The 21,989-nt window shown below is 48.6% G+C and overlaps 1 protein-coding gene across 1 annotated transcript in view; it reads right to left on the bottom strand.

Annotated features, from left to right (window-relative positions):
* The window catches only part of LOC126521268 (midasin), a 386,114-nt gene that overhangs the window by 340,064 nt on the left and 24,061 nt on the right, over positions 1-21,989 (bottom strand). The window contains exons 5-6 of the mRNA XM_050169921.3: positions 2,255-2,521; positions 1,577-1,801 (exon numbers count right to left, since the gene is read on the bottom strand). Of these exons, the coding sequence (XP_050025878.1) occupies positions 1,577-1,801; positions 2,255-2,521 (492 nt within the window). The remainder of the gene's footprint in view (positions 1-1,576; positions 1,802-2,254; positions 2,522-21,989) is intronic.

A 21,989-nucleotide genomic window follows, 5' to 3' on the forward strand; every position in this document is an offset into this window, starting at 1 on the left:
ACGAGGGGCTAACAATTTTTACAAGTCTCAAGAAAAGATATGCAGGCATGGCAGGATCGTTTATATACTGCAGCATCATTTGTATATACCAGTGCCTGCCTGTGAACCAATGTAATCGCACCCCTGTGAGCAATAAACGAGCGAGCATCTAGCGTTTGACCCTTTTGAGATGTTAGAAACCATATAGATATCAGTTTTTAAGAAATTCCTTGTACAGTCTACGCTCATTACAATGAACCTGCGTGCAACAGACTTTCGGATATAACAGAAAATATTTCAACCTTAGTTTGCTCCACCTATATTATTATTGCAATGAAATTCGCTTTTAACGGACCGCGCTCTATCGGCTACAGCGAACAAAACTTGCAGCACTTTTTCTTGAAATCAGGTGTATAAAACGGACTTTTGCAGCGTCGACACGGGCTGGCAACTGACTTGTGAGGGTCAGCAGACAATCGTGGCTCAATACTGCTTACGGCATGGCCGCACGGGCACCGCATATTGAAAGCGATCTGCGATGTGGACCAAGTGCGGACCCGCACTGGGCTCATCTTGAAAGCGATCTGCAATGTTTGCGAGTGTGCGTAGTGCCGGTAGCATCGTATGAGCTTTGCTTTCGACGTTTTGTTTGTGTTGATGCAAGAGATGGCACGAAGGTTAATTCAATCGCTGCTGCTGCCGCGATTCCTCACTCCAACATTTTGACAGCGACTTTCCACGTTCATCGAGCGAGACGTGTTCATGTTTACCTGGGCGCACGTGACACCGTGCTTGTTAATTTAGTTAGTAAGGAAATGTTTACAACTTTATACTGCCGATAAAGCTACTATCCTTACTTTTCATAGCTGCCTACTAATTTGCTACGCAATCGATGCTTTGCCTCTTGGGTGAAATAGCGACTTCTTTAGTTTGTTTTTTTACTTTGGACATTCATCATTCACTCTTTGCAATAACGTTGTTACACTTCGCGACCGAAGTTTCGGAAGTGAGGCGTTTCGGATGTTATGGACTTTGGATAAGACGGACATTTTTTGTCGGATTGTCAGGGTCCATTGTAACGAGAGTTGACTGTATTCACACAGGGTGGCAGCACTTGCTGGACAAGCAAGAGTTAAGAAATTGGCGTTTTCCAAACATACAGACAGCAGCTAAATATACGGCATCGACCATTTGGGACTTTCGGATAGGGAATTAGCGCCTAAAACGAGGGCAATGAAAGACACATGCAATCCTTCTCAGCACATGTGTTGTTGATTTTTCATTATCCTCGTCTTAGGCACTGTTTCCTCATCCAAATGCAACACCAACTAGCCAAACATCAATCCCTTATGCAGTTTATTTGGGACTTGTTCATGGCACTGTATATTTATGTGTTTGACTCTCAAAGAGTTAAGCAGGCCTGACTAATCGTCACTGCACATGGCTGGAAGGACCAGAAATCTCAGTCACTGGCCTGATGAGACTGCCACAGCAGGAATAGAAATCATGGCTTCAAACTCAGTAGTAGAAGTCTGCAAGCTATGAGTCACCAAGGAATATGAAAGGCGACAAGGAAAGGAGAAATGCGAATGTTTGCCTCAAGCAGTTCCTGACGGGAGGGATGCTTCAGGTGAACATTGGACCACAGGGCTTCAGTGGCCAACATGACTGGATGGACTGATTCCCGATGTGTGGCCACCAACTGGAAGCCAGCTGCCCTGGGTGGCAAACCTGGCATTGTCCCCGACTGAAGCACTGCCAGCAACAGGCTTGACACATCAGGGGATGCTCTCTCCAGGTCCTCCAATAGCAGCCAGCTGCCCTACAGTGTGAGAGATGCAGTAAAATCTCATTATATGCAAGAGGGTACAACAAAATAATATAACAAAGCAATTATAATTCCCCTTGAGATTCTCACTAAATACATTGATTTAAAACCTAATGTTAACTAGCAAGTTTTCTAGAAATGGATATAAACCATTTTTAGTTCAGCATGGCATTTCACTGATCATACCATGCCAACAAGCTAATTAGGCCAACACCAGCTATCAACCCTTACAGCATCTTCAACTTGCCATTATACCACATTGACAGCCATACACAGGTCGTGTAGGACAAAAACAGAGCTGTACTTCAAGCTGAAGTGGGCTAGAGTGATGATAACAAAGCCCATGTCACACTAAAACATGCTCATTCTCATAAAGCGGCCTTCATTTTTCCTTACACAACATTTCTGATATGGTTTGAGCGCTTAAGAATGGCCATCCCAACCTACCTGGCGCATAGCTCGGGCCAGAGGCCCCTCCCTCCAAGCAAACTGGCCAGCCACATCAGAGCAGACGTAGCTGCCTACCAAGGTGTGTACATCTGCTTGGTCGCCCAGCTGCACGCTCACCAGGGGCTGGTTAAGCTTGGAAGCCAGGGAGCGCACCAGGCTTGTCTTGCCTGCACCTATGGAACCCCGCACCAGGCAGGGTTGTCCCCGAGCCACACATTCGGCTAGGCAGCGAAGAGCCTGCTCAGCCGATGGTGCCAGCCAGTCCTGCAGACAGTGTAAATAACCCCTTCAGTCAAAAATTATAACGAACTACCAATAAATGTACCAAATTTACAAGATTTTATTCCAAGGTGCTGCAGACACCATTGAGAAAGAGTCAAGGTGACAGAGATCATGCTTTGTACATCTTCTAGTGAGTAATTAATCAAGGAAAACTGAGACATCCACCTAATCGTAGCAATTGCTACAAAGGAAACCCATACGGGTTCCTCGAAAGAGAGAGAGAGAGATAGAGAGAGAGAGAAAACTTTATTGGGTCAATTAAGGGTCACAGTTGAAGAAAAATTCGTCCTAGTCCGGGACTTGAACCCGGGACCACCGCCTTGCCGGGGCAGCCGCTCTACCATCAGAGCTAACCAGGCGGCTAGCAGAGAGCAGAGTGAAGTCGAATCTGTCGACAACTCAAAGCAAAGGCAAGGTTTTGACATAATAGTTCTGCGGCAACTCACAAGGTGGAGAGAAGTAATTAATTAAGGAAAAATTAGACATCCACCTAATCTAGTGAGTGCTCGTAATGACTGAGTAACTAAGTCTCAATTTACACTTGAACGTCGTTATAACGAGATGGGCTATGACGAAATAATGGACATAACAAAGTAAATATATTTTCCCTTGAAATACCCATAGAGAGCCATGTATTTAAAACCTGGTTTTAATGAAGTAAAATTGTTCTGCCAATTGATTTAACGAACTGGATTCGTCTATGAAACGAAAAGTACCAGCTGTTGTGCACTGAGCACATTGCTTTCCACCAAGTTCCACACTACCTAATTCGTTTGCAGCAGTTCAAAATTCCCACGTCAAATATGCCGTAGAGCAAGACTTCTTTCTCACCGCCACTAACATGGCGGCTGCATACAAGCACCACTCCTTTTTTATATTATCACACCTCTCGCTTGCTGCGGCACATAACTGGCAAAGTTAGGCAGCTGGGTGCACCCTCTGGTATCGCAATCTCGGGAGGCCGCATCTAGCTGCGCTGAGCCACATATCCATGATGATGCATGCAGCACGCACGCGGCATCCCAAGAAACCAGTGCTTCCCCTTCTCTTTCTTTCATAGCAGCACGCCACACTGGCTGCCACAGCTAAGCATGAACTCCAAGATTGTGTGAAACCAGCAAGAGCCAGCCAAGCCAAGCCAATGTACGCACAGAGCAGACATAGAGTTAAACCTGACTGGACTACGGAGCCGTGGAGCCAAGAGAAAGCGGCGAATCAGATAGTTTCTTTTATGGGCCAAACGCATTTGTGATATTACCGCTGTACCAAGCTCTGTTGGTCGCACACTTCAACAGGTTCGTGACATCACGCAAAAGTGAAACTATCTCCAAAAGTTATGGAGGTCGCCCGAGAATACCGCCCCAGTTGTGTAGTCTGCGCACCGTGTTCTGTGTCATGTGCTGCTCAAACACGACGGACTTTGTGCACATGGCATCATGCTAGCTGTTCCCATCGACCACATCGCTGTTTAGCCGGTTTCAGCCAAGTGGAAAGAGGAAGCGAAAGACCATCACATTGGAACATAAGAGTACTATAGTAAAGGCTGTCTTGCCAGATGCTAAAAATTTGCATGTTGCGCATGCGAAAGAGTCTTCTCTTTGCATACACAGCTGCGTAGCGGTTTGGCAGGCTGCGGAGCCGTAGTCTTCTTTGCATGTTTAATGTTGTGCAAACCACTGGGTATCGTCATCACCACCCTATTTTTATGTACAATGCAGGACAAAGATCTCCAATTACCCCTGTCTTGCGCTAGTTGATTCCAACTTGCGCATGCAAATTTCCTAATTTCATCACCCCACCTCTGTTGACCTCAACTGCACTTCCTTTCCCTTGGCATCTATTCTGCAACTCTAATGGTCCACCGGTTATCTACCCTACACGTTACAAGGCCTGCCCAGCTCCATTTTCTTCACTTAATGTCAACTACAATATCAGCTATCCACGTCTTTTCTCTGGTCCAGTGTTGGCTTGAAACAGAAGTGCAACACCAGCCTTTTAATCTGAACATCACAAGTTCAAATCCTCCTCCCTTCCACTACATTTTAAGGCTTGGAGCGGCACCTAACAACAGCAAGAAAAAATAAAAGAAACTGCCGACAGCCAGCAGAGCTATACTAGTCCAGCTGCAACCAAATTAAGAAGGCCCACCAAGCTTTAACAATGACACTCCCTCACCAGAACAGGAATTTGCCTCCCAGGTGCAGTATTAACTACTTACTGGCTACATACTGCAGTGAAGGGCAATAGTCAATATAACAAAGTAATGGATATAACAAAATAATTTCAGCTGCCCCTTAACTTCATTATAACGAGGTTCCAGTGTGTTATACAGTTAAGTATACAGTGTCTTCTCATAGAAGGAATCGCATAAATGACTGGGAGCATATGCACAGGTTAATTGTTCACTGTAAGCATTGCAAGAAAGCAAAATAAAAAAATTTTCACCGCTGTGACAGAATGCACCACATCAAACATACATCAGTCAAACATGGTAGCACGTTCAGCAAGGTTCTTGTGGGTACCACTGCTCAGCACATTTAACCCTTTCTCTCTTGGGTGTTTCTGGCCGTGACGCACCCCCAGTGTCGGCTTGGTTTCGGGAATATCAGGGAATGAGCATAGTTATTTATTTGATTATGATTACGACACAAATAACACAGCCAACAAAATATGCATATTTTAGTGTTCTGCAGGTGTTGCTAATAAACAAAATGGAGATAAATGAGGAACACACACACAAAAAAAACACACTGTTCTCAGTACTTCCCACAGTGTGGTAGATACTGAAGCATGGGTCCAGGCACAAGCCTTTGTTGCAGTCAGCGCACATAACACGGGTGTCTTTTTCTTTTTCCCTCGAACAGAATTCGCACACACGTGACACCTCTGTTGGGTGCGGCTCCCTTTCACTTTCAGGAACCGTGCACGCTCCCGGGATGAAGACCCCACCGTTTCAACATCAGAATCTGACGCTGCGGAACTCACCCTTTCCTCGGATGAGAAGCTCTCAGAATCCAAATCCAAACTCGGCTTGTATTTGCAATCGGAAGAGTCATTGCTCCAGTCCACAGTTGAAGGCCTCGCACGGTAAGCTATCCGAAAGTAACCGTGCCCACGGAGGGATGTCTTTCAACGACCCGCACAATGCAGAGAAATGGTGTGCTGTGAAATCAAGGTGACAGATAGAGATGGAAAGGAGATACAACAACCTCGTTTGCTGCAACAGCTACTGCTGCTCTCGCCAGCAGGGCCCGTCGGCGCGAGCGATGCTGGCTCGTACCGACTACTGCGTCGCCGTTTCTGGAGTCCTAGCCTGGAATCGTGCCGTCGAGTCTGCAGAGCTGCTGCTGTGACCAGCGGAAGCTAGCGGTGTACCCAAGGACAATGTCAGCTCGCATGCTATGGACAGCGTGTGGACATTTCCTCAGCGCAGCCACTGTTGCATGTACTACCTTGGTCGCAAAGCACGTGTTGATGTTAGACCATGTGACATGTTTTGCCGGTATATCTAGTGATTTAAGGTTGGGGGGATGTGGGGATGCGCGACTCATGCGTCCCCTGATATGTTGTTTTTCTGTATAGCTCCCTTCTCCTGTAAACCGGCTTTGCCCCGTGGCTTGGTGCCAGCGGCAGTTGGTCTGGTTGAAGCACAGTATGAGAGATGGCGCGAGTGTTGCTCTGCTAACGCCACCTAACGGCGGGGTTACTTGGGCGCAATAAGGAGAAGGCTCTTCCTCTTTGGCTCGGGATCGACAAGCGGCGCGGACGTTCGACGCGCGCGCCGATTCATGCTTCTACGAGACTGTCTCGCGAGGCCTTCCACGGAATGGATGAACACAATCGTTCAAACTTGTCACTGTTCGCGTGATCGTACGCACAAACGACCAGGCGTCGGTGTCCAGCATGGGGCGAACATATTCGCTCGTTATCCAGTCGCGGTGAGTCGGACTTACGCGATTTGTTGTGCGCTTATCGGCATGTTTTGCGGATAGCAACTCAGCTAGCAGGCGATGAAAGGTGCAATAAATGCCCTTGTGATTGTTTGCACTACTGTGCTGTCGTTCCTTTGTCCCAAGAGCACGGGTCAGAAACCCATGAACTGCGTAGTCGCCACCCATGGTTGCAACTATAGCGGCCACAGTTGTTTCTGCAGGTGTTGCAGCGAACAGTAGATTCGTTTTGAATGTGTGTGCGCGTCGGCCAAGTGCCTTTATACATGCTCCATCCCCAATCATACCGACAGCAACCATGGTTTCGTTCACAGCAGTAGCAGCAAATAGTGTGTTGATGTAGTAAGCATGTGTCAAGTGTTTTCTTGATACCTTTGATAAATCCATATTCATTTAACAGGGACATTTTGTTTTGGTGCCATGAAATCTCAAATAATGAGTGTTTACAGTCCTGGACTTCATTGACCATAGCCATTCTTAAACATTACTCCGAAATGCATGTTGTGAGCACATGCGACTAAAGGAAACATCACTCCAACCTCAATATAACGAAATTCGCAATGTAGCAAGCTATTTTCATTTCCCAATCTTAGTTCCATTGAAAACCACGTATTTTCTTTTCTTTTGCAATTTAGCAAAGTAATTTTATGACACAGTTTTAATTTAACAATGTTTTCAGACATTTCAAGCATGTACTTGCAGCCTGAATGGCTAGTAAATCTGGCAAAAAACTATAAAAATGTTGTCCAAGGCTAAAGTTATCTCAAGCATCCTTCTGCATGAAAAGCTTGAGCGGTGAAAACACTGTCAAAGCGTGCAGAATGGGGCACAGAAAGCAGGAAACACTGCTACACTACACCATTTGTCGCGTTGGTAAACAACTGGCGGAGGCCACGTAGTGAGCGGCAGCTCGCAGCGCTCGAGGAAATACAAGAGCTGACAATCCAATCTGCTCAAAGGAGATGGGGAGGAAACGAACACGTGGTGAATTGATCAAGCATGAACTTGCGGAGGCGTCAGGAATGCACACCTATCTCCCCTTTCTTCCTCGCATGCATGCATACACATTCCACGCACCGTATCTTGGAGGTAATCTCTCCACGGCAAGTGAAACGGCTGAGTCGAGACGGTTGGTGCCTTGATGTGCACTGGGTTCCTGCACGCACCTAGTGTTGGCCATTAAAACTTTCATGGTCAAACGTCCAAACATGGTCCAAAACGTTCGCTTGCATTGTGACAGTGAGTTCGTGGTCATCTATTGAGGTCTGTTCATGTTTTCCTGAGCATGTGACAATGATAAAGCTACAAACCTTACTTTGTGTAGTTGTCTCTTCGCTCCGCCTTTCTTGTGGAGCTGTGACTTCTTTTATTTTATTCACTTATTTTTTTTTTTTAGCTCAGGATGAATATTTGAATCTCTTTACACTCTTGTTCTTGATTTGTGGGTGCTGGCTGTGGGAACTAAGTGCGGTCAGCCATGGCATCGAAGATTTACGGCACCGCGCCACACAACCCTTGCAAATCTCAAACACCGTGAGCCATGTCGATGCATTGTTCTCAGAACAATCTGCACTGCACATGCTGGCACTCATAACCTCACTATTGTGGCTCAAACTTCTTGTAATTTGGTTGTAATTGTTTACTGACAAGATCATCATCCTCATCAGCCTGTTTTATGTCCACTGCAGGACGAATGCCTCTCCCTGCGATCTCCAATTACCCCTGTCCCGCGCCAACCAATTACAACTAGCGCCCGCAAATTTCCTAATTTCATCGCTCCACCTAGTCTTCTGTTGTCCTCGATCGCGTTTCCGTTCTCTTGGTACTCATTCTGTAACCCTAATTGTCCAATGGTTATCTAACTTGCGCATTACATGACCTGCCCAGATACTATCCACCAGAAATCTCAGGGAAAATGTGCACTTGTTTTTACTGCTGAAATTTTAAGCTCGTATTAACGAAATTCACCACTGCAAGGACAACTTTGTTATATTAAGGTTTGGCTGTATTAGCTGAAAATAACACTTTAGAAGTTACATTAATTGAAAGTAAAGAAATGCAGTAGTTTCCGAGTTCTAAAAAGGGCATTATATTACTTTTCATGATCAGAGACCCTATGGGCTACTCAAGAATACAAAATTTATTATCCTTAAAAGCTCTCTTCCACAATATTTGCATACTTTGCGCAATATTTTCTTCCGCAGAAATTTGTGTATCATCTAATGGGATTGATGCATAGCTCTGCAGAAACCTGTAAGGCGGATAGAAATTAATTAAGGGAAAATGAGACATCCGCCCAATCGTAGCAATTGCTACAAGGGAAACCGATACGCGTTCCTCGAAAGAAAAGCCTCGCAGTTAAAAGAAAAAAATTCGTCCCAGACCAGGATAAATTCCATTTAACTGGTGGCTATTCTTTCGAGGAAACCGTATGGGTTTCCTTTGTAGCAATTGCTACGATTGGGTGGATGTCTCATTTTCACTTTAATTAATCTAATGCGATTACAAGTAACAGAAGCCAACACAGTTATATACTTGGGTGATACCATTACAAACACATTAAAATGGGATGTTCACATTAACCGGACGTGCACAAAAGCATATATACAGCTGAGATATCTTTGTAGGAAACTTGCACTTACACCTGCTGTATCGTATCTGATGAAAGCGCATGTGCTATCTACATGCACGATTGCCACGTGCATGTACCCGCCCCTCACTGTTACTAACCCTTTCCACCTTCGACTATAAATAACGATGCAGAATAAAGGCGTGGGTGATTTTGCTTCTTGACAACCCAGCTGTCCAGTCTGTTCGTTGCACACGAGAACGAAACATGGTGTCAGAAGTGGGATGCAAGGCTACCAGCTCAAGCGAATGGTACCTGGGATAGGCGAACGTGAGAAGCAACGACATGGAGCACCTGAGGCAACCTGAACCGCTACGCCTGACAGCGGATGGCGGAAGGAACTGGAAGCGGTTTCGTCAGCAGTTCGAGTTTTTTCTGCAAGCGACGGTATGCAAAGCCAATCCAAGGTCGGAAGCGGCGAAGATGGCCCTGCTCCTCAGCGTGGCGGGGGAGGAAGCCTTGGACGTTTTCAACAATTTTGTGTTCAGCGGAGAAGAGAACAAGGAAGACTATAATACCGTGATTGCCAAGTTCGAAGAATACTGCACGGAGCAACAGAATGAAATCCACGAGCGATACGTTTTCCGCTCTCGTAGTCAAGGTGAGGCGGAGCCTTTTGAGCAGTTTCTACGCGAGTTGAAAAAACAAGCGCAGTACTGCAACTTTGGGACCATGACAGACGACATGGTACGAGACCAAATTGTCTTTGGAACAAACTCGCCAAGGCTTCGAGAAAAGATGCTCAGGGACAAAAACCTGACCTTGGAAAAGGTTGTCATCCTATGCAAGGCGGCTGAAACATCAACACGCCAAAACGAATTCTGGCAGAAAACAAAGGAAGAACTCGATATGAACGCTGTCACAGCCAGCAAGAGCACTCCTAGAGGGTCCAGGCACGACCTAAAATGCAGCCGCTGCAACCGAAGGCATGCCGTTAGACGCTGTCCAGCTTACGGCAAAGTCTGTTACTCGTGTAATGCGCGAAATCACTTCGCATGTTGCTGCAGTGAGAAAGAGCGCGTATACGAAGTACAGCATCAAAACGACGACTTCGAGGTACTGAATGTCGCCAGCAGCAGCGCAAGCAGAGAACGAGACTGGCATGTGAACGCATGCATTGACGGCAAGTACGTCTCCTTTAAGGTGGACACAGGATCGCAAGCAAACGTGTTGCCACTTTCAATATTTCGCAAGTTCAAGATGGCCAGTCTGATGCCCAGTTGCGCCGTTCTGAGATCCTATGGGGGCAACATGATCAAGCATGTTAGGAAGTTTTCAGCGCCAATCAAGATTGGCGACCGCAAGGCGTGCGCAAGTTTTTTTGTGGTAAAGAAGGACCACAGCGCTATCTTAGGCTTAGAAACCAGCGAGAAGCTAGGAATCGTACAGCGCGCTGTTGACTGCGTGACGACGAGCAACACCGAAGCAATTGTGAAGGAGTTCCCACGTCTTTTCCATGGAACAGGGCGCGCTCCGCGTGAATACAAGATTGCGCTGCACAAGGATGCCGTGCCAGTCGTCCAGCCAGCTAGAAGAGTGCCCCTGTCCCTGCAAGAGCCTCTCCGTACTGAACTAGGCAGAATGGAAAAGGAAGGCATCATCCAGAAGGTCAGCAGCCCCACAGATTGGGTAAGCCCCCTTGTCATTGTACTAAAGAAAGACGGCAAATTGCGAGTCTGCATGGACCCAAGACGCATCAACGAAAACATCAAGAGGGAGCACTACCAAATGCCGCGCAGAGAGGATATTGAGGCAGACTTAGCAGGCGCGAAGTTTTTTTCGCGTCTCGACGCAAATGCGGGATTTCATCAAATCGCATTAGACGAACAGTCATCGAAGATATGCACATTCGCGACGCCCTTCAGCCGCTATCGCTTTCTTCGGCTACCGTTCGGTATAGCTTCGGCTAGCGAAGTGTTTCAAAAAGCCCTTAACGAGGTTTTTGATGGCCTGCCAGGTGTACGCGTGTACGTAGACGATGTGCTATTCTGGGGAGGGACCAGGGCTGAACACGATGAGAGGCTGCACAGAGTATTAGAAGCAGCTGAAAAGGCAGGCCTTACCTTCAATGCATCCAAGTGTCGCTTTGGCCTGCAAGAAGTACTCTTCCTGGGTGACATCATTAGCGACAAGGGCATTAGGCCAAATCCAGATCTCGTTGACGGTCTTTTAAAAATGCCAAAACCTCAGGACAAATTGGCGGTACAAAGACTGCTGGGAGTCGTTAACTACTTCAGCAAGTACCTACCGTCACTCTCGCAGCGCACGTCTACTTTACGATCCCTCGTCAAACAAGGTGTCATCTTTGATTGGACACCAACCCACGAAAAGGAATGGCAGGCTATATGTCGGGACTTAAGTAATGCACCATTGCTTGCTATATTTGATCCAAGTCTGGAGACAAAAGTAACTGCAGATGCCTCTCAGAGTGGTGTTGGTGCGGCGCTTCTGCAACGTCATGGGGACTGCTGGCAGCCGGTCGCCTACGCGTCAAGAGCTTTGACAGAATCGGAGCAAAGATATTCGCAGTGTGAAGAAGAAGACGCGCCTCGCGGCACAGACACATCGCCAACGCGCGGCTCGGCTCCGCTCGCGCTGCTGATTACTGTCGCCTTTTTTGGACAGTGCTTCGGGCTGTCTCGCCGTTCCCGGTCACTGCGCTTTTGCCTTAGGAGCCGCCAATCAACCTCTTCTCAATTGGTGGAGGTGCTGGGACTCAAACCCCGTCGCTTGTAACCCTGGAGCTGCGATCAAGAACGCTATCGCCCGCCATGACCGACAGCTCATCCCAAACGGCGCCGACGCCACAGTCCGTCACTTGCACCGGCGTTGCACGACAACGCGACCCCAAGATCTTCAGCGGTGCAGACGACGAAGACGTAGAAGACTGGCTGGCGTCATATGAACGGGTGAGCGCGCACAACAAGTGGGATGATCCAGCCAAGTTAACCCACGTCATCTTTTATCTGGCTGGTGTTGCCCAACTCTGGTTTCACAACCATGAAAGTGACTTACCCACATGGTCAATCTTCAAGACGACCTTTACAGAAGTGTTCGGCCGACCCGCTGTTCGCAAACTGCGCGCTGAACAACGCTTGCGCGCCCGAGCACAGCAGACGGCAGAAACATTCACGAGCTACATTGAAGACGTCGTGGACCTGTGTAAACGAGTCAACGCGGCAATGCCCGAAGCTGAGCGAATTCACCATATACTGAAGGGCATCGATGACGGCGCTTTCCAGATGCTTCTAGCCAGGAATCCGCGCACTGTGTCCGAAGTCGTCAGCCTATGCCAAAGTTATGATGAGTTACGGAAGCAACGCGCTTCGACTCGGCGTGCTCTGGGCAGCGACGACTTGGTGGCAAGCCTTGACAGCATGTACGACCCATGCTCATTACTTCAACGGGTCAAGGACTTCGTGCGTGAGGAAGTTGCCCGCCAACTTTCTTTAGTCCCCTTCACTCAGGAGCCCACCTCCCGTCTTCCAAACACGCTCCGCACTCTCATCTCCGAAGAGGTCGCTCAAGTTGTCCCTTCCGCACACCATCAGCCGCCTGCAGCCACGAATCTCAACTCTGCTCTGGCAGTGCAGCCTGTCGCGACTCCTCCCACCTATGCGCAGCCAGTCCTGCCTGTGGCCGCGCCTCTTACGTACGCGCAGGCAGTACGCAGGCCTCCGCCTGCGTCTTTCGCGACCCATTCCCAACCGGTGCCACCGGAAGCCCATGCTGCATCTTGGACCGCACCGAGAGCTAATCCTTGGAGGACGCCTGATAATCGTCCCATCTGCTATTCTTGCTGCACTCCCGGACACGTCGCCCGATATTGCCGACGTCGGCCTCAAGCGTTCGGCGACGCCTCTCGGCCCTTCCAGTACGGCAGCCAGCCCTTTCGCCAATACGCCACTCCTTCGCCCCAACCGTATGCTCGTGCTGACCTTCCAGAATTTCCTTCGCGTCGCTCGCCATCCCCTCGCCGACGCTCGCTCTCCCCAATGCGTCGGCGACCCGCACCACCTGACCAGGAAAACTGAACGTCGCAGTTCACGAGGCAAGAACTGCGCCCCATTCGAACTGCCTAAGTCCTCGCGCCTGTCCTGCTAACGTGGTCGAAATTAGTGTAGAAGGTGTTCCTGCATTCGCTCTTGTGGATACCGGCGCAGCCGTTTCTGTGATAGCCGCCAAACTGTGCCGTTCGCTGCGCAAGGTGACCACGCCGCTTTCTGGACTGTCGCTTCGTACGGCAAGCGCTCAGCACGTCACTCCGCACGCAGCCTGTACTGTACGTGTGCTTATTCACGGCATTGTTTACATAGTCGAGTGCATTGTTCTTCCCACCTGCTCGCATGACGTCATCCTCGGATGGGACTTCTTATCCCGTCATAAAGCCGTGATTGACTGCGCACGCGCCGAAGTTGAATTTTCCCCTTGTGACGCACCCTTGCACGAAGATTGTGACCGCCCTTCTAAACTTACCGTGCGCGAGGACACAGATATTCCACCTAGCTCCTTCGCTCTCGTACCCGTCTCTTGCGATGCCATCACTGATGCAACGGTCCTCTTCACACCTTCCGACGTCTTCATGAGCCGTAAATCTCTCCGACTACCCTTCGCAACACTTGACATGGCTGGCGGCTGTAGCAATATATACTTTTGCAATCCACTCTGTGCGCCTATTACATTGCTCGTTGGTGAATGCCTTGGCATCGTGGAACTCCTCGACTCTTCGTCTTTGGTTGACGTCCCCGGAGACTCTTTTGATGTCGACTCCGGCCAGTCGTCTTCGATTTCTGCGCTTGAAGAGACGTCCAAGGATGCATTCTCGAGTGCCATCGCCGATACCCTCACACCTGCCGAACGCGCCGACCTTCTTGATCTCCTGCACCACTTTAGAAGTTCATTCGACGTTTCACAACCTCGCTTGGGCCGCACGTCGGAAGTGCAGCACCACATTGACACCGGTCCACATCAGCCGTTACGTCAACGACCCTACCGCGTCTCGGCCGAAGAGCGTCGTGTCATTACCACCCAAGTCGAAGATATGCTGCGCCGTGACGTTATTCAACCTTCGCACAGTCCCTGGGCATCGCCTGTCGTTCTCGTTCGCAAGAAGGACGGGTCTATTCGCTTTTGCGTCGACTACCGTCGGCTAAATAAGGTGACGCGCAAAGACGTCTATCCTTTGCCGCGCATCGACGACGCCCTCGACAGTCTTCAGGGAGCAGAATTCTTCTCGTCCCTTGACTTGCGTTCGGGGTACTGGCAGGTGCCGATGGCTGCAGCCGATCGCCAGAAAACCGCATTCATTACGCCTGACGGCTTATATGAATTTAACGTAATGCCGTTCGGGCTTTGTAACGCCCCCGCCACCTTTGAACGACTCATGGACAACACACTGCGTGGCCTCAAGTGGTCCATATGTCTGTGTTACCTAGACGATGTCGTGGTTTTCTCGCCTGATTTTCCGACTCACCTGCTCCGCCTCAGACTTGTTTTGACCTGTCTAACGAACGCTGGCCTCCAACTCAACCTCAAGAAGTGCCGCTTCGCCGCGCGAGAGCTCACCATTTTAGGCCACGTTGTGTCCAAGCACGGCGTTCTACCCGATCCTGCAAAACTTCGAGCAGTCGCTGAGTTTCCGAAGCCTCAGACCATCAAACAACTTCGGAGCTTTGTGGGCCTATGCTCATATTTCCGGCGCTTTGTTCGGAATTTCGCATCGATCATGGCGCCATTGACTCAGCTTCTGCGCGGTGACACCACCCTCTCCTCCTGGTCCCCTGCATGTGACTCCGCCTTCGCTACGCTGCGTCGTCTTCTCACCTCCCCACCTATTCTTCGCCATTTCGACCCGTCGGCTGCAACTGAGGTACACACAGATGCCAGCGGGGTCGGTCTCGGCGCCGTCCTCGCCCAACGAAAGCCAGGCTACCCCGAATACGTAGTCGCCTATGCGAGTCGCACGCTGACGAAGCCTGAGGCCAATTACAGCGTGACCGAAAAAGAGTGCTTGGCCTTAGTATGGGCACTTGGCAAGTTCCGACCATACCTGTACGGGCGCCCATTCGACTTGGTCACAGATCACCACGCGCTTTGTTGGCTTGCCAACTTGAAAGATCCCACTGGCCGCCTAGCCCGTTGGGCATTACGCATCCAGGAGTACGATATTCGCGTCGTATACCGCAGTGGGCGAACACACACTGACGCCGACGCCCTGTCTCGTTCACCTTTACCTCCAGACTCGGCCTGCGGAACAACTTCCGCACACTCCATCTCATCTCTCGACATGGACTCCTTTGCCACCGCACAACGTCGTGACCCGTGGATCGCTTCTCTTTTCGACTACCTTTCTGGATCATCGACCATCCCTGTAACCCGAACCCTCCGACGCCAAGCAGTTCATTTTGCCATTCGTGACCAGCTGCTCCACCGACGCAATTACTCTCCTGAAGGCCGTCGGTGGCTTCTGGTGATTCCCCGCAGCTTAAGGTCACAAATATGCGCCGCTTTCCACAACGATCCACAGTGTGGCCACGCCGGAGTCTTCAAGACGTACGAACGAATTCGCCACCGCTACTACTGGCGCGGCATGTACAATTTTGTACAAAAGTTTGTTCGGTGCTGTCTTGACTGTCAACGCCGCAAATCGCCGCCTTTACGCCCGTCTGGTGCCTTGCAGCCGCTCCCGTGCCCTGCCACACCCTTCGATCGCGTCGGCATCGACCTATACGGCCCGCTTCCTATGACGCCAGACGGCAATCGGTGGATCGTAGTTGCTGTCGACCACTTGACACGCTACGCCGAAACTGCTGCTTTACCAAGTGCTACGGCACGGGATGTAGCCTTTTTCGTTCTACATCGCTTCGTGCTTCGACACGGCGCACCTCGAGAACTCCTCAGCGATCGAGGTCGCGCCTTCCTCTCCGAAGTCGTCAAAAGTTTGCTCTCGGAATGCCGTATTATTCATCGGACAAGCACGGCATACCATCCCCAGACTAACGGACTCACAGAGCGATTTAACCGCACGCTTGGTGACATGCTGTCGATGTACGTGGCATCTGATCATGGTAACTGGGACCGCATCCTTCCATTCATCACGTTCGCGTACAACACCGCGATCCAGGCCACTACGGGATTTTCACCTTTCTTCCTCCTGTATGGCCGCCAGCCTACGCATACCATCGACACGCTCCTTCCGTACCGTTCTGACGCCTCCGAGTGTCTACCTGTGTCCGACGTCGCCCGACAGGCCGAAGAATGCCGCCAGCTAGCGCGCTCCTTTACGGCCGAGCAACAGCAGCGCCAGAAAGAAAACCGCACCGACACGCTTCCGAACACCACCTACGCTCCAGGCGTTCTTGTGTGGTTGTCTGTGCCTTTCCAGACTCCGGGGCTTTCCTCGAAACTCGTCCCAAAATTCGAAGGGCCTTACCGAGTCTTGGAGCAAACATCTCCGGTGAATTTTCTAATTGAGCCACTGTCACCACCTGAAGACTTGCGCCGGCGTGGACGTGACATTGTCCACGTCTCGCGTCTCAAGCCCTACCACGACCCTCTGCCTCCTGATTCTTAAGGCGCCAGGATGGCTCTTTTTGTCCGGGGGGAGATTGTGAAGAAGAAGACGCGCCTCGCGGCACAGACACATCGCCAACGCGCGGCTCGGCTCCGCTCGCGCTGCTGATTACTGTCGCCTTTTTTGGACAGTGCTTCGGGCTGTCTCGCCATTCCCGGTCACTGCGCTTTTGCCTTAGGAGCCGCCAATCAACCTCTTCTCAGCAGATTGAAAAAGAGGCGTTGGCTTTAGCTTTCGGTTGCGAAAAGTTCAATCATTTCGTTTATGGCCGCCCCCTCATCCTCGAGAGTGACCACAGTCCACTGATAAACATATCAAAGAAAGGCATAAGTGATATGCCACCCAGAGTGCAACGATTTTTCTTGAGATTGATGAAATATGACTACACACTAACATTTATTCCTGGCAAACAAATGGCCCTTGCTGATATGCTGTCCCGATCACCTGTTCCAGGACTCAAGGCAGCTTCAGACACGAGTGACATCGAGATCCATGCCGTCACGGTCGTATCAGCACTCGTAAGTGAAACGACAGCTAGAAAACTTGCACAGGAAACGGCTCTCGATCCACATCTTGGCACTGTGTTAAGAAAGCTTGCGAAGGGAGAACCTGTCGACGGCCCCCTGAAACCAGTGGCCGCAGAGCTGTCCGTAGTAAACGGCATATTATTGAAAGGGACGAAAGTAGTCATACCGACAAGCATGCGCGGCGACATATTGAAACGGATCCACGCAGGCCATCTGGGCCAGGTTAAGTGCAAAGCTAGAGCAAGGTAAATGGTCTATTGGCCGAACATAAACTCTGACATTCAGTCCCTGATTGAAAGATGTTCAACCTGAAAGACATTTGCTTCTAAGCAGCCATCGGAGCCTTTAATCATGCAACCTACGCCTACGCAGCCATGGTACCGTATCGGCGTCGATCTTTTTCAGTACTCGGGAAGGGATTATTTGTGTGCATACGACTCGATGTCCAATTTCCCTGAGGTAGCGCTACTGCCAGAGACAACAGCCAGTGCCGTTATCGATAGGCTGAGTGAAATATTTTCAAGGTACGGCATCCCAGTCCAGGTTTGTACAGACAACGGCCCACAGTTTAGCAGCCAAGAGTTTATTATTTTTGCAAAGCGTTACGATTTCAAACATGTGACATCAAGCCCGCAGTATCCTCAATCAAACGGGCTCGCTGTGAAGGGTGTACAGGTGGTGAAACGTATCCTAAAGAAAACAAAAGCTGCAGGAGAGTGTTTTTGGCTGGGCTTGTTAAATTACAGGGCGAGTCCTGTTGAAGATGGCCGGTCTCCTGGGGAACTGCTGCAAGGAAGGCGGCTGCGCACACCATTGCCGGACTTCAATCCAATGTCCGCGACTGTCGTCAAGAAACACCGGCAGAGAAGTCGTCTTAGGCGCACCTTACCAGGCCTCAGCAACAATGACGCGGTACGCTTGAATGGAACATCATGGGCCAGGAAAGCCAAGGTGGTCGGATCGGCTGGCCCACGATCCTTCTATGTGCACACAGAGAACAATACTGTGCTGAGACGCAACCGTCGGCATCTTCTGGCGACGAAGGAATCGTATGAGGTTGGCTCATCAGACGACGAAGATATGACCGACAACCAGACCCCATTTCAAGGTGTGGCGTCAACTACTACTGCAGCCTCGCCCGTGGTAGCTCAACAGCCGTCGTCTCAGCCATTGCGACGCAGTCAACGACAGACGCGGCAGCCAGAGCGTCTGGGTTATGACCAGCAGTTCCAGCAGACGAGCCAGCGGTATTAATTCCGTCATGTAATTACTGTTTGGAAAGAGGATGTATCGTATCTGATGAAAGCGCATGTGCTATCTACATGCACGATTGCCACGTGCATGTACCCGCCCCTCACTGTTACTAACCCTTTCCACCTTCGACTATAAATAACGATGCAGAATAAAGGCGTGGGTGATTTTGCTTCTTGACAACCCAGCTGTCCAGTCTGTTCGTTGCACACGAGAACGAAACAAAGTTAGGCTAGCTAGTTATACTAAGGCCCTTGTGTGGCCAATCCTTGAATACGACAGTATTATCCTGAGTCCGCACCAAACCTACCTACTTAATCAACTGAAGGGAATTCCAAATAAAGCTCTCCGGTTTGTGTATTCGCAGTATTCATGTGACATCAGCATAACCACACTACACAAGAGGGCAAACATTCAAACATTCAAACTTCGGCGATCTTGCAATGCATTGCTGCCTGAAAGTTTCTTTATCTTCTTTATAATGACAGCATTCATATAAAGAAGCACGAGTAAATAAAACCACCATACCAGCGTTCAGCTAGAACAAACCACGAGAAGAGTATCAGGCCATTTATCTCCCACTGTAACACACTCAAGCATTCCTTCTTTCCATCAGTTATAGAATTATGGAATAGACTGCCACACGACATTGTGTCCTCGGAATCGGTCAACACATTTGCTGCCAAGACTGAAAATTTTTTTTGGTCAACAAGTTGCGCCGTTGTAGAAAAAAAAGAAAAACTTCATTTATGACCAATGGCCCAAATATGCTACTCATGGTGTGTACGTTTTTTATGTGTATGCCGCTTGCAGTTCTTTTTAGTGTATGTTTTTCATGTGTACACCCCTCGCAGTTCTTATTTCAAACTCAATATGTCTAATGTGTACCCTTTCCTATTATTCTGCACTGTTTCTTTATTTCTTTATTTTTTTATATTTGGATTTTTTTTATGATGTATTGTTAGCATTCCGTACTTTTTGTTATTTATATTCCCACTACAGTAAGAGCCTGTCAAGGCTTACAGTATTCTTAAAATAGAAAAAATACATAAAAGTAAAAAAAAATATCACGATATGCCTAATGTAATATCAATAAGTGAATGCACAGGATTCAATAACGTATGCTAAGTGCAACTGTTAAAGCTAACATAAGTACAGCATCAGTTAAGTATATCTGAGGTAATATACTGATGTGCTTTCCTCAGGACAAAACAGGAATGTCATAGTTTCTTATACAGTCAATGACCAATTTCCTGGACACAAAATTTTTCAGACATGCCCGACAATTCTGACGCCTTAGCAGCACTGCCGCATACATCATAGAGCCAATGTATAAGGACGTCTGAAATTTCGGATGACGAAACCCTTCGCCGTCTGATTTTCAGGGCTTTTTGCTGTGACTGCAAGTCCAAAATGGCATTAATCGAAGACACCGCCACCGCCATTTTAATGATCTGGCAGCACATGATCGATGGCAGCCATAGCCACCATAGCAACGCTAGGCCCAGCTGCTTCAACGTTAGCTACCAAGCTTCCTTCTTTTGGTGCCATGTTTTTCAATGAAAGAACTCAGCGCTGTCAGCAATGACGCTGACTTCACCTTTATCATCTTCGCAAATGGCTTCAAAGAGTGGGAAGCACAGCAAGTATGAAGCGTTGCATAATGCCAATTGCCGTATTCTCCTTAGCCTCAAGACAGCAGTGTTACGCACTCAAGCATAAGCAGTATATTGTGGTAAAGCATACGAAAGTAAAGAAGAGGCCACTGTCACGGGACATAGTGTGTATTTCTTTATTAGAATACATGTGTACACCCACAATCTCCTTTCACAGTACGAGCACCGTAAGCCTGATAAGTGTACTGGCTGACCTGTAGAGCTAGTCTGGATGTGCCTGTGGTGATTTGGGCCCTTGAGGGCAGCAAAAAGTATGTATTCATTTTTTCGTACTGCCCGATTTTTCGGGTGTTCACGCAGCTCTTAGGAATTCCGAAAAATTGGACATTTGACTGCATAAGGCATATATATAATATTTCCAGCTAAATTCACTATCTAGTTCTATGCCTAGATAGGTAATATGGCACACTTCTTTCAGTTCATGAATGCTAAGCCATAATTTTTGAGATAATCCATTGGCAATTTTGTACATGGACTTGAAAACAATCTTTGCTTAGCAACATTCAGTTAGACAGGGTGTCTACCAAGTTGACATTTCCAAATTCCCTGAGTTTTCCAGGTTTTCCCTGAGCACCTTTGCGAAATTCCCTGAATGAGCCAGAACTTTGTTTTATGTCAAGACAGGCAGACACCACGTTGTATGATGCTGTCACTCTCTAGTAAGCATGCTGAAACAAAAAAAATTACTTAATCCAGTTTTAATAGTAACGAGTAATATCTATTTTATTTAAAAAGAAAACAGAAGGAAGGTGTTAGTAAAATGCACAGCGAAAGAAATGGTAAAACCCATTCCAAATTGAGTCGAACATTTTAATGAAAAGGAGATGCATACATAAGTAAATATTTTTTTAATATGAGCTATTTCTATCAACTGATAGCAAGCTCATCTGTATGAGGCCTGAACGTTGTCACAACTAAGGTTCTCTCTCAGCAGCTGGGAAGTCAACCTCAACTGTCCTGACATACTCTCAGCCCGTACACAACATCTCAGTGTTGGGTTTCACTGCTTAAAACAGTTTATTTTGGTTTGGATGAGGGACATCTGCATCTCGGCGTCTGCCAACACTTAGTTTTTTTAGCGCAAGCTCCTTCAAAAAGGCGGCGGCACGCTTCTGTTCCCGTTAATTCCTCAGTGCGTCGGTCCTTTCTGTTCTCATCCTCCTTCTACCACGCTTTCACCACATGGATCATTTGAAGCATCCTCTTGGTCAGTTGTACAGTCAACGTCCGATTTTTCTGATTCCCTAGGGGCCGCAAAAACATCCGAAAATCGGGCAGTCCAAAAATAATGAATGCCTGTCTTTAACTACCCTTAAGGGCTGAAATTGACACAGGCACACCCGAAAAAGCTCTTAAGGCCTGCCAGTACACTTACTAGGTATACCGGTGCTCGTACTGTGAAAGGAGATGGGGGTGCACGTGTGTTTAATTAAGGACTACATACTGTGTCCCGTGACAATTGCCCCTTCCCACGCTTGTTATGCTTCACCGCCTAACACTACTGTACTGAGGCGAAGCTAACTTTCGGAGACTGGCATTACGCAACGCGCTGTGCTCTGCGAGCTTCAAAGCCAATCGCGAGGATTACAAAGGCGGAGTCAGTGCCATTGGTAATAGCGGCGAATTCTTTCAATGAAAAGCACAGCACCGCACGGCAAGAAGCTTAATAGCGAACATAGAAGCAGCTAGGCCTAACGTTGCCGCGGTGGTGGTTACGGCTGCCAGCGGATCTGCGTGCGAGAGTGCCGGTTCGAGGCGACGAGATAATCAAAATAGCGGCGGTGGCGGCTTTGATTAATGCCATTTCTGACCTGCAGTCAGGGCAATATACATTGACTATATGA

Source organism: Dermacentor andersoni, chromosome 6 (assembly GCF_023375885.2).
Source record: "Dermacentor andersoni chromosome 6, qqDerAnde1_hic_scaffold, whole genome shotgun sequence".
NCBI classification, from domain to species: Eukaryota; Metazoa; Arthropoda; class Arachnida; order Ixodida; family Ixodidae; genus Dermacentor; species Dermacentor andersoni.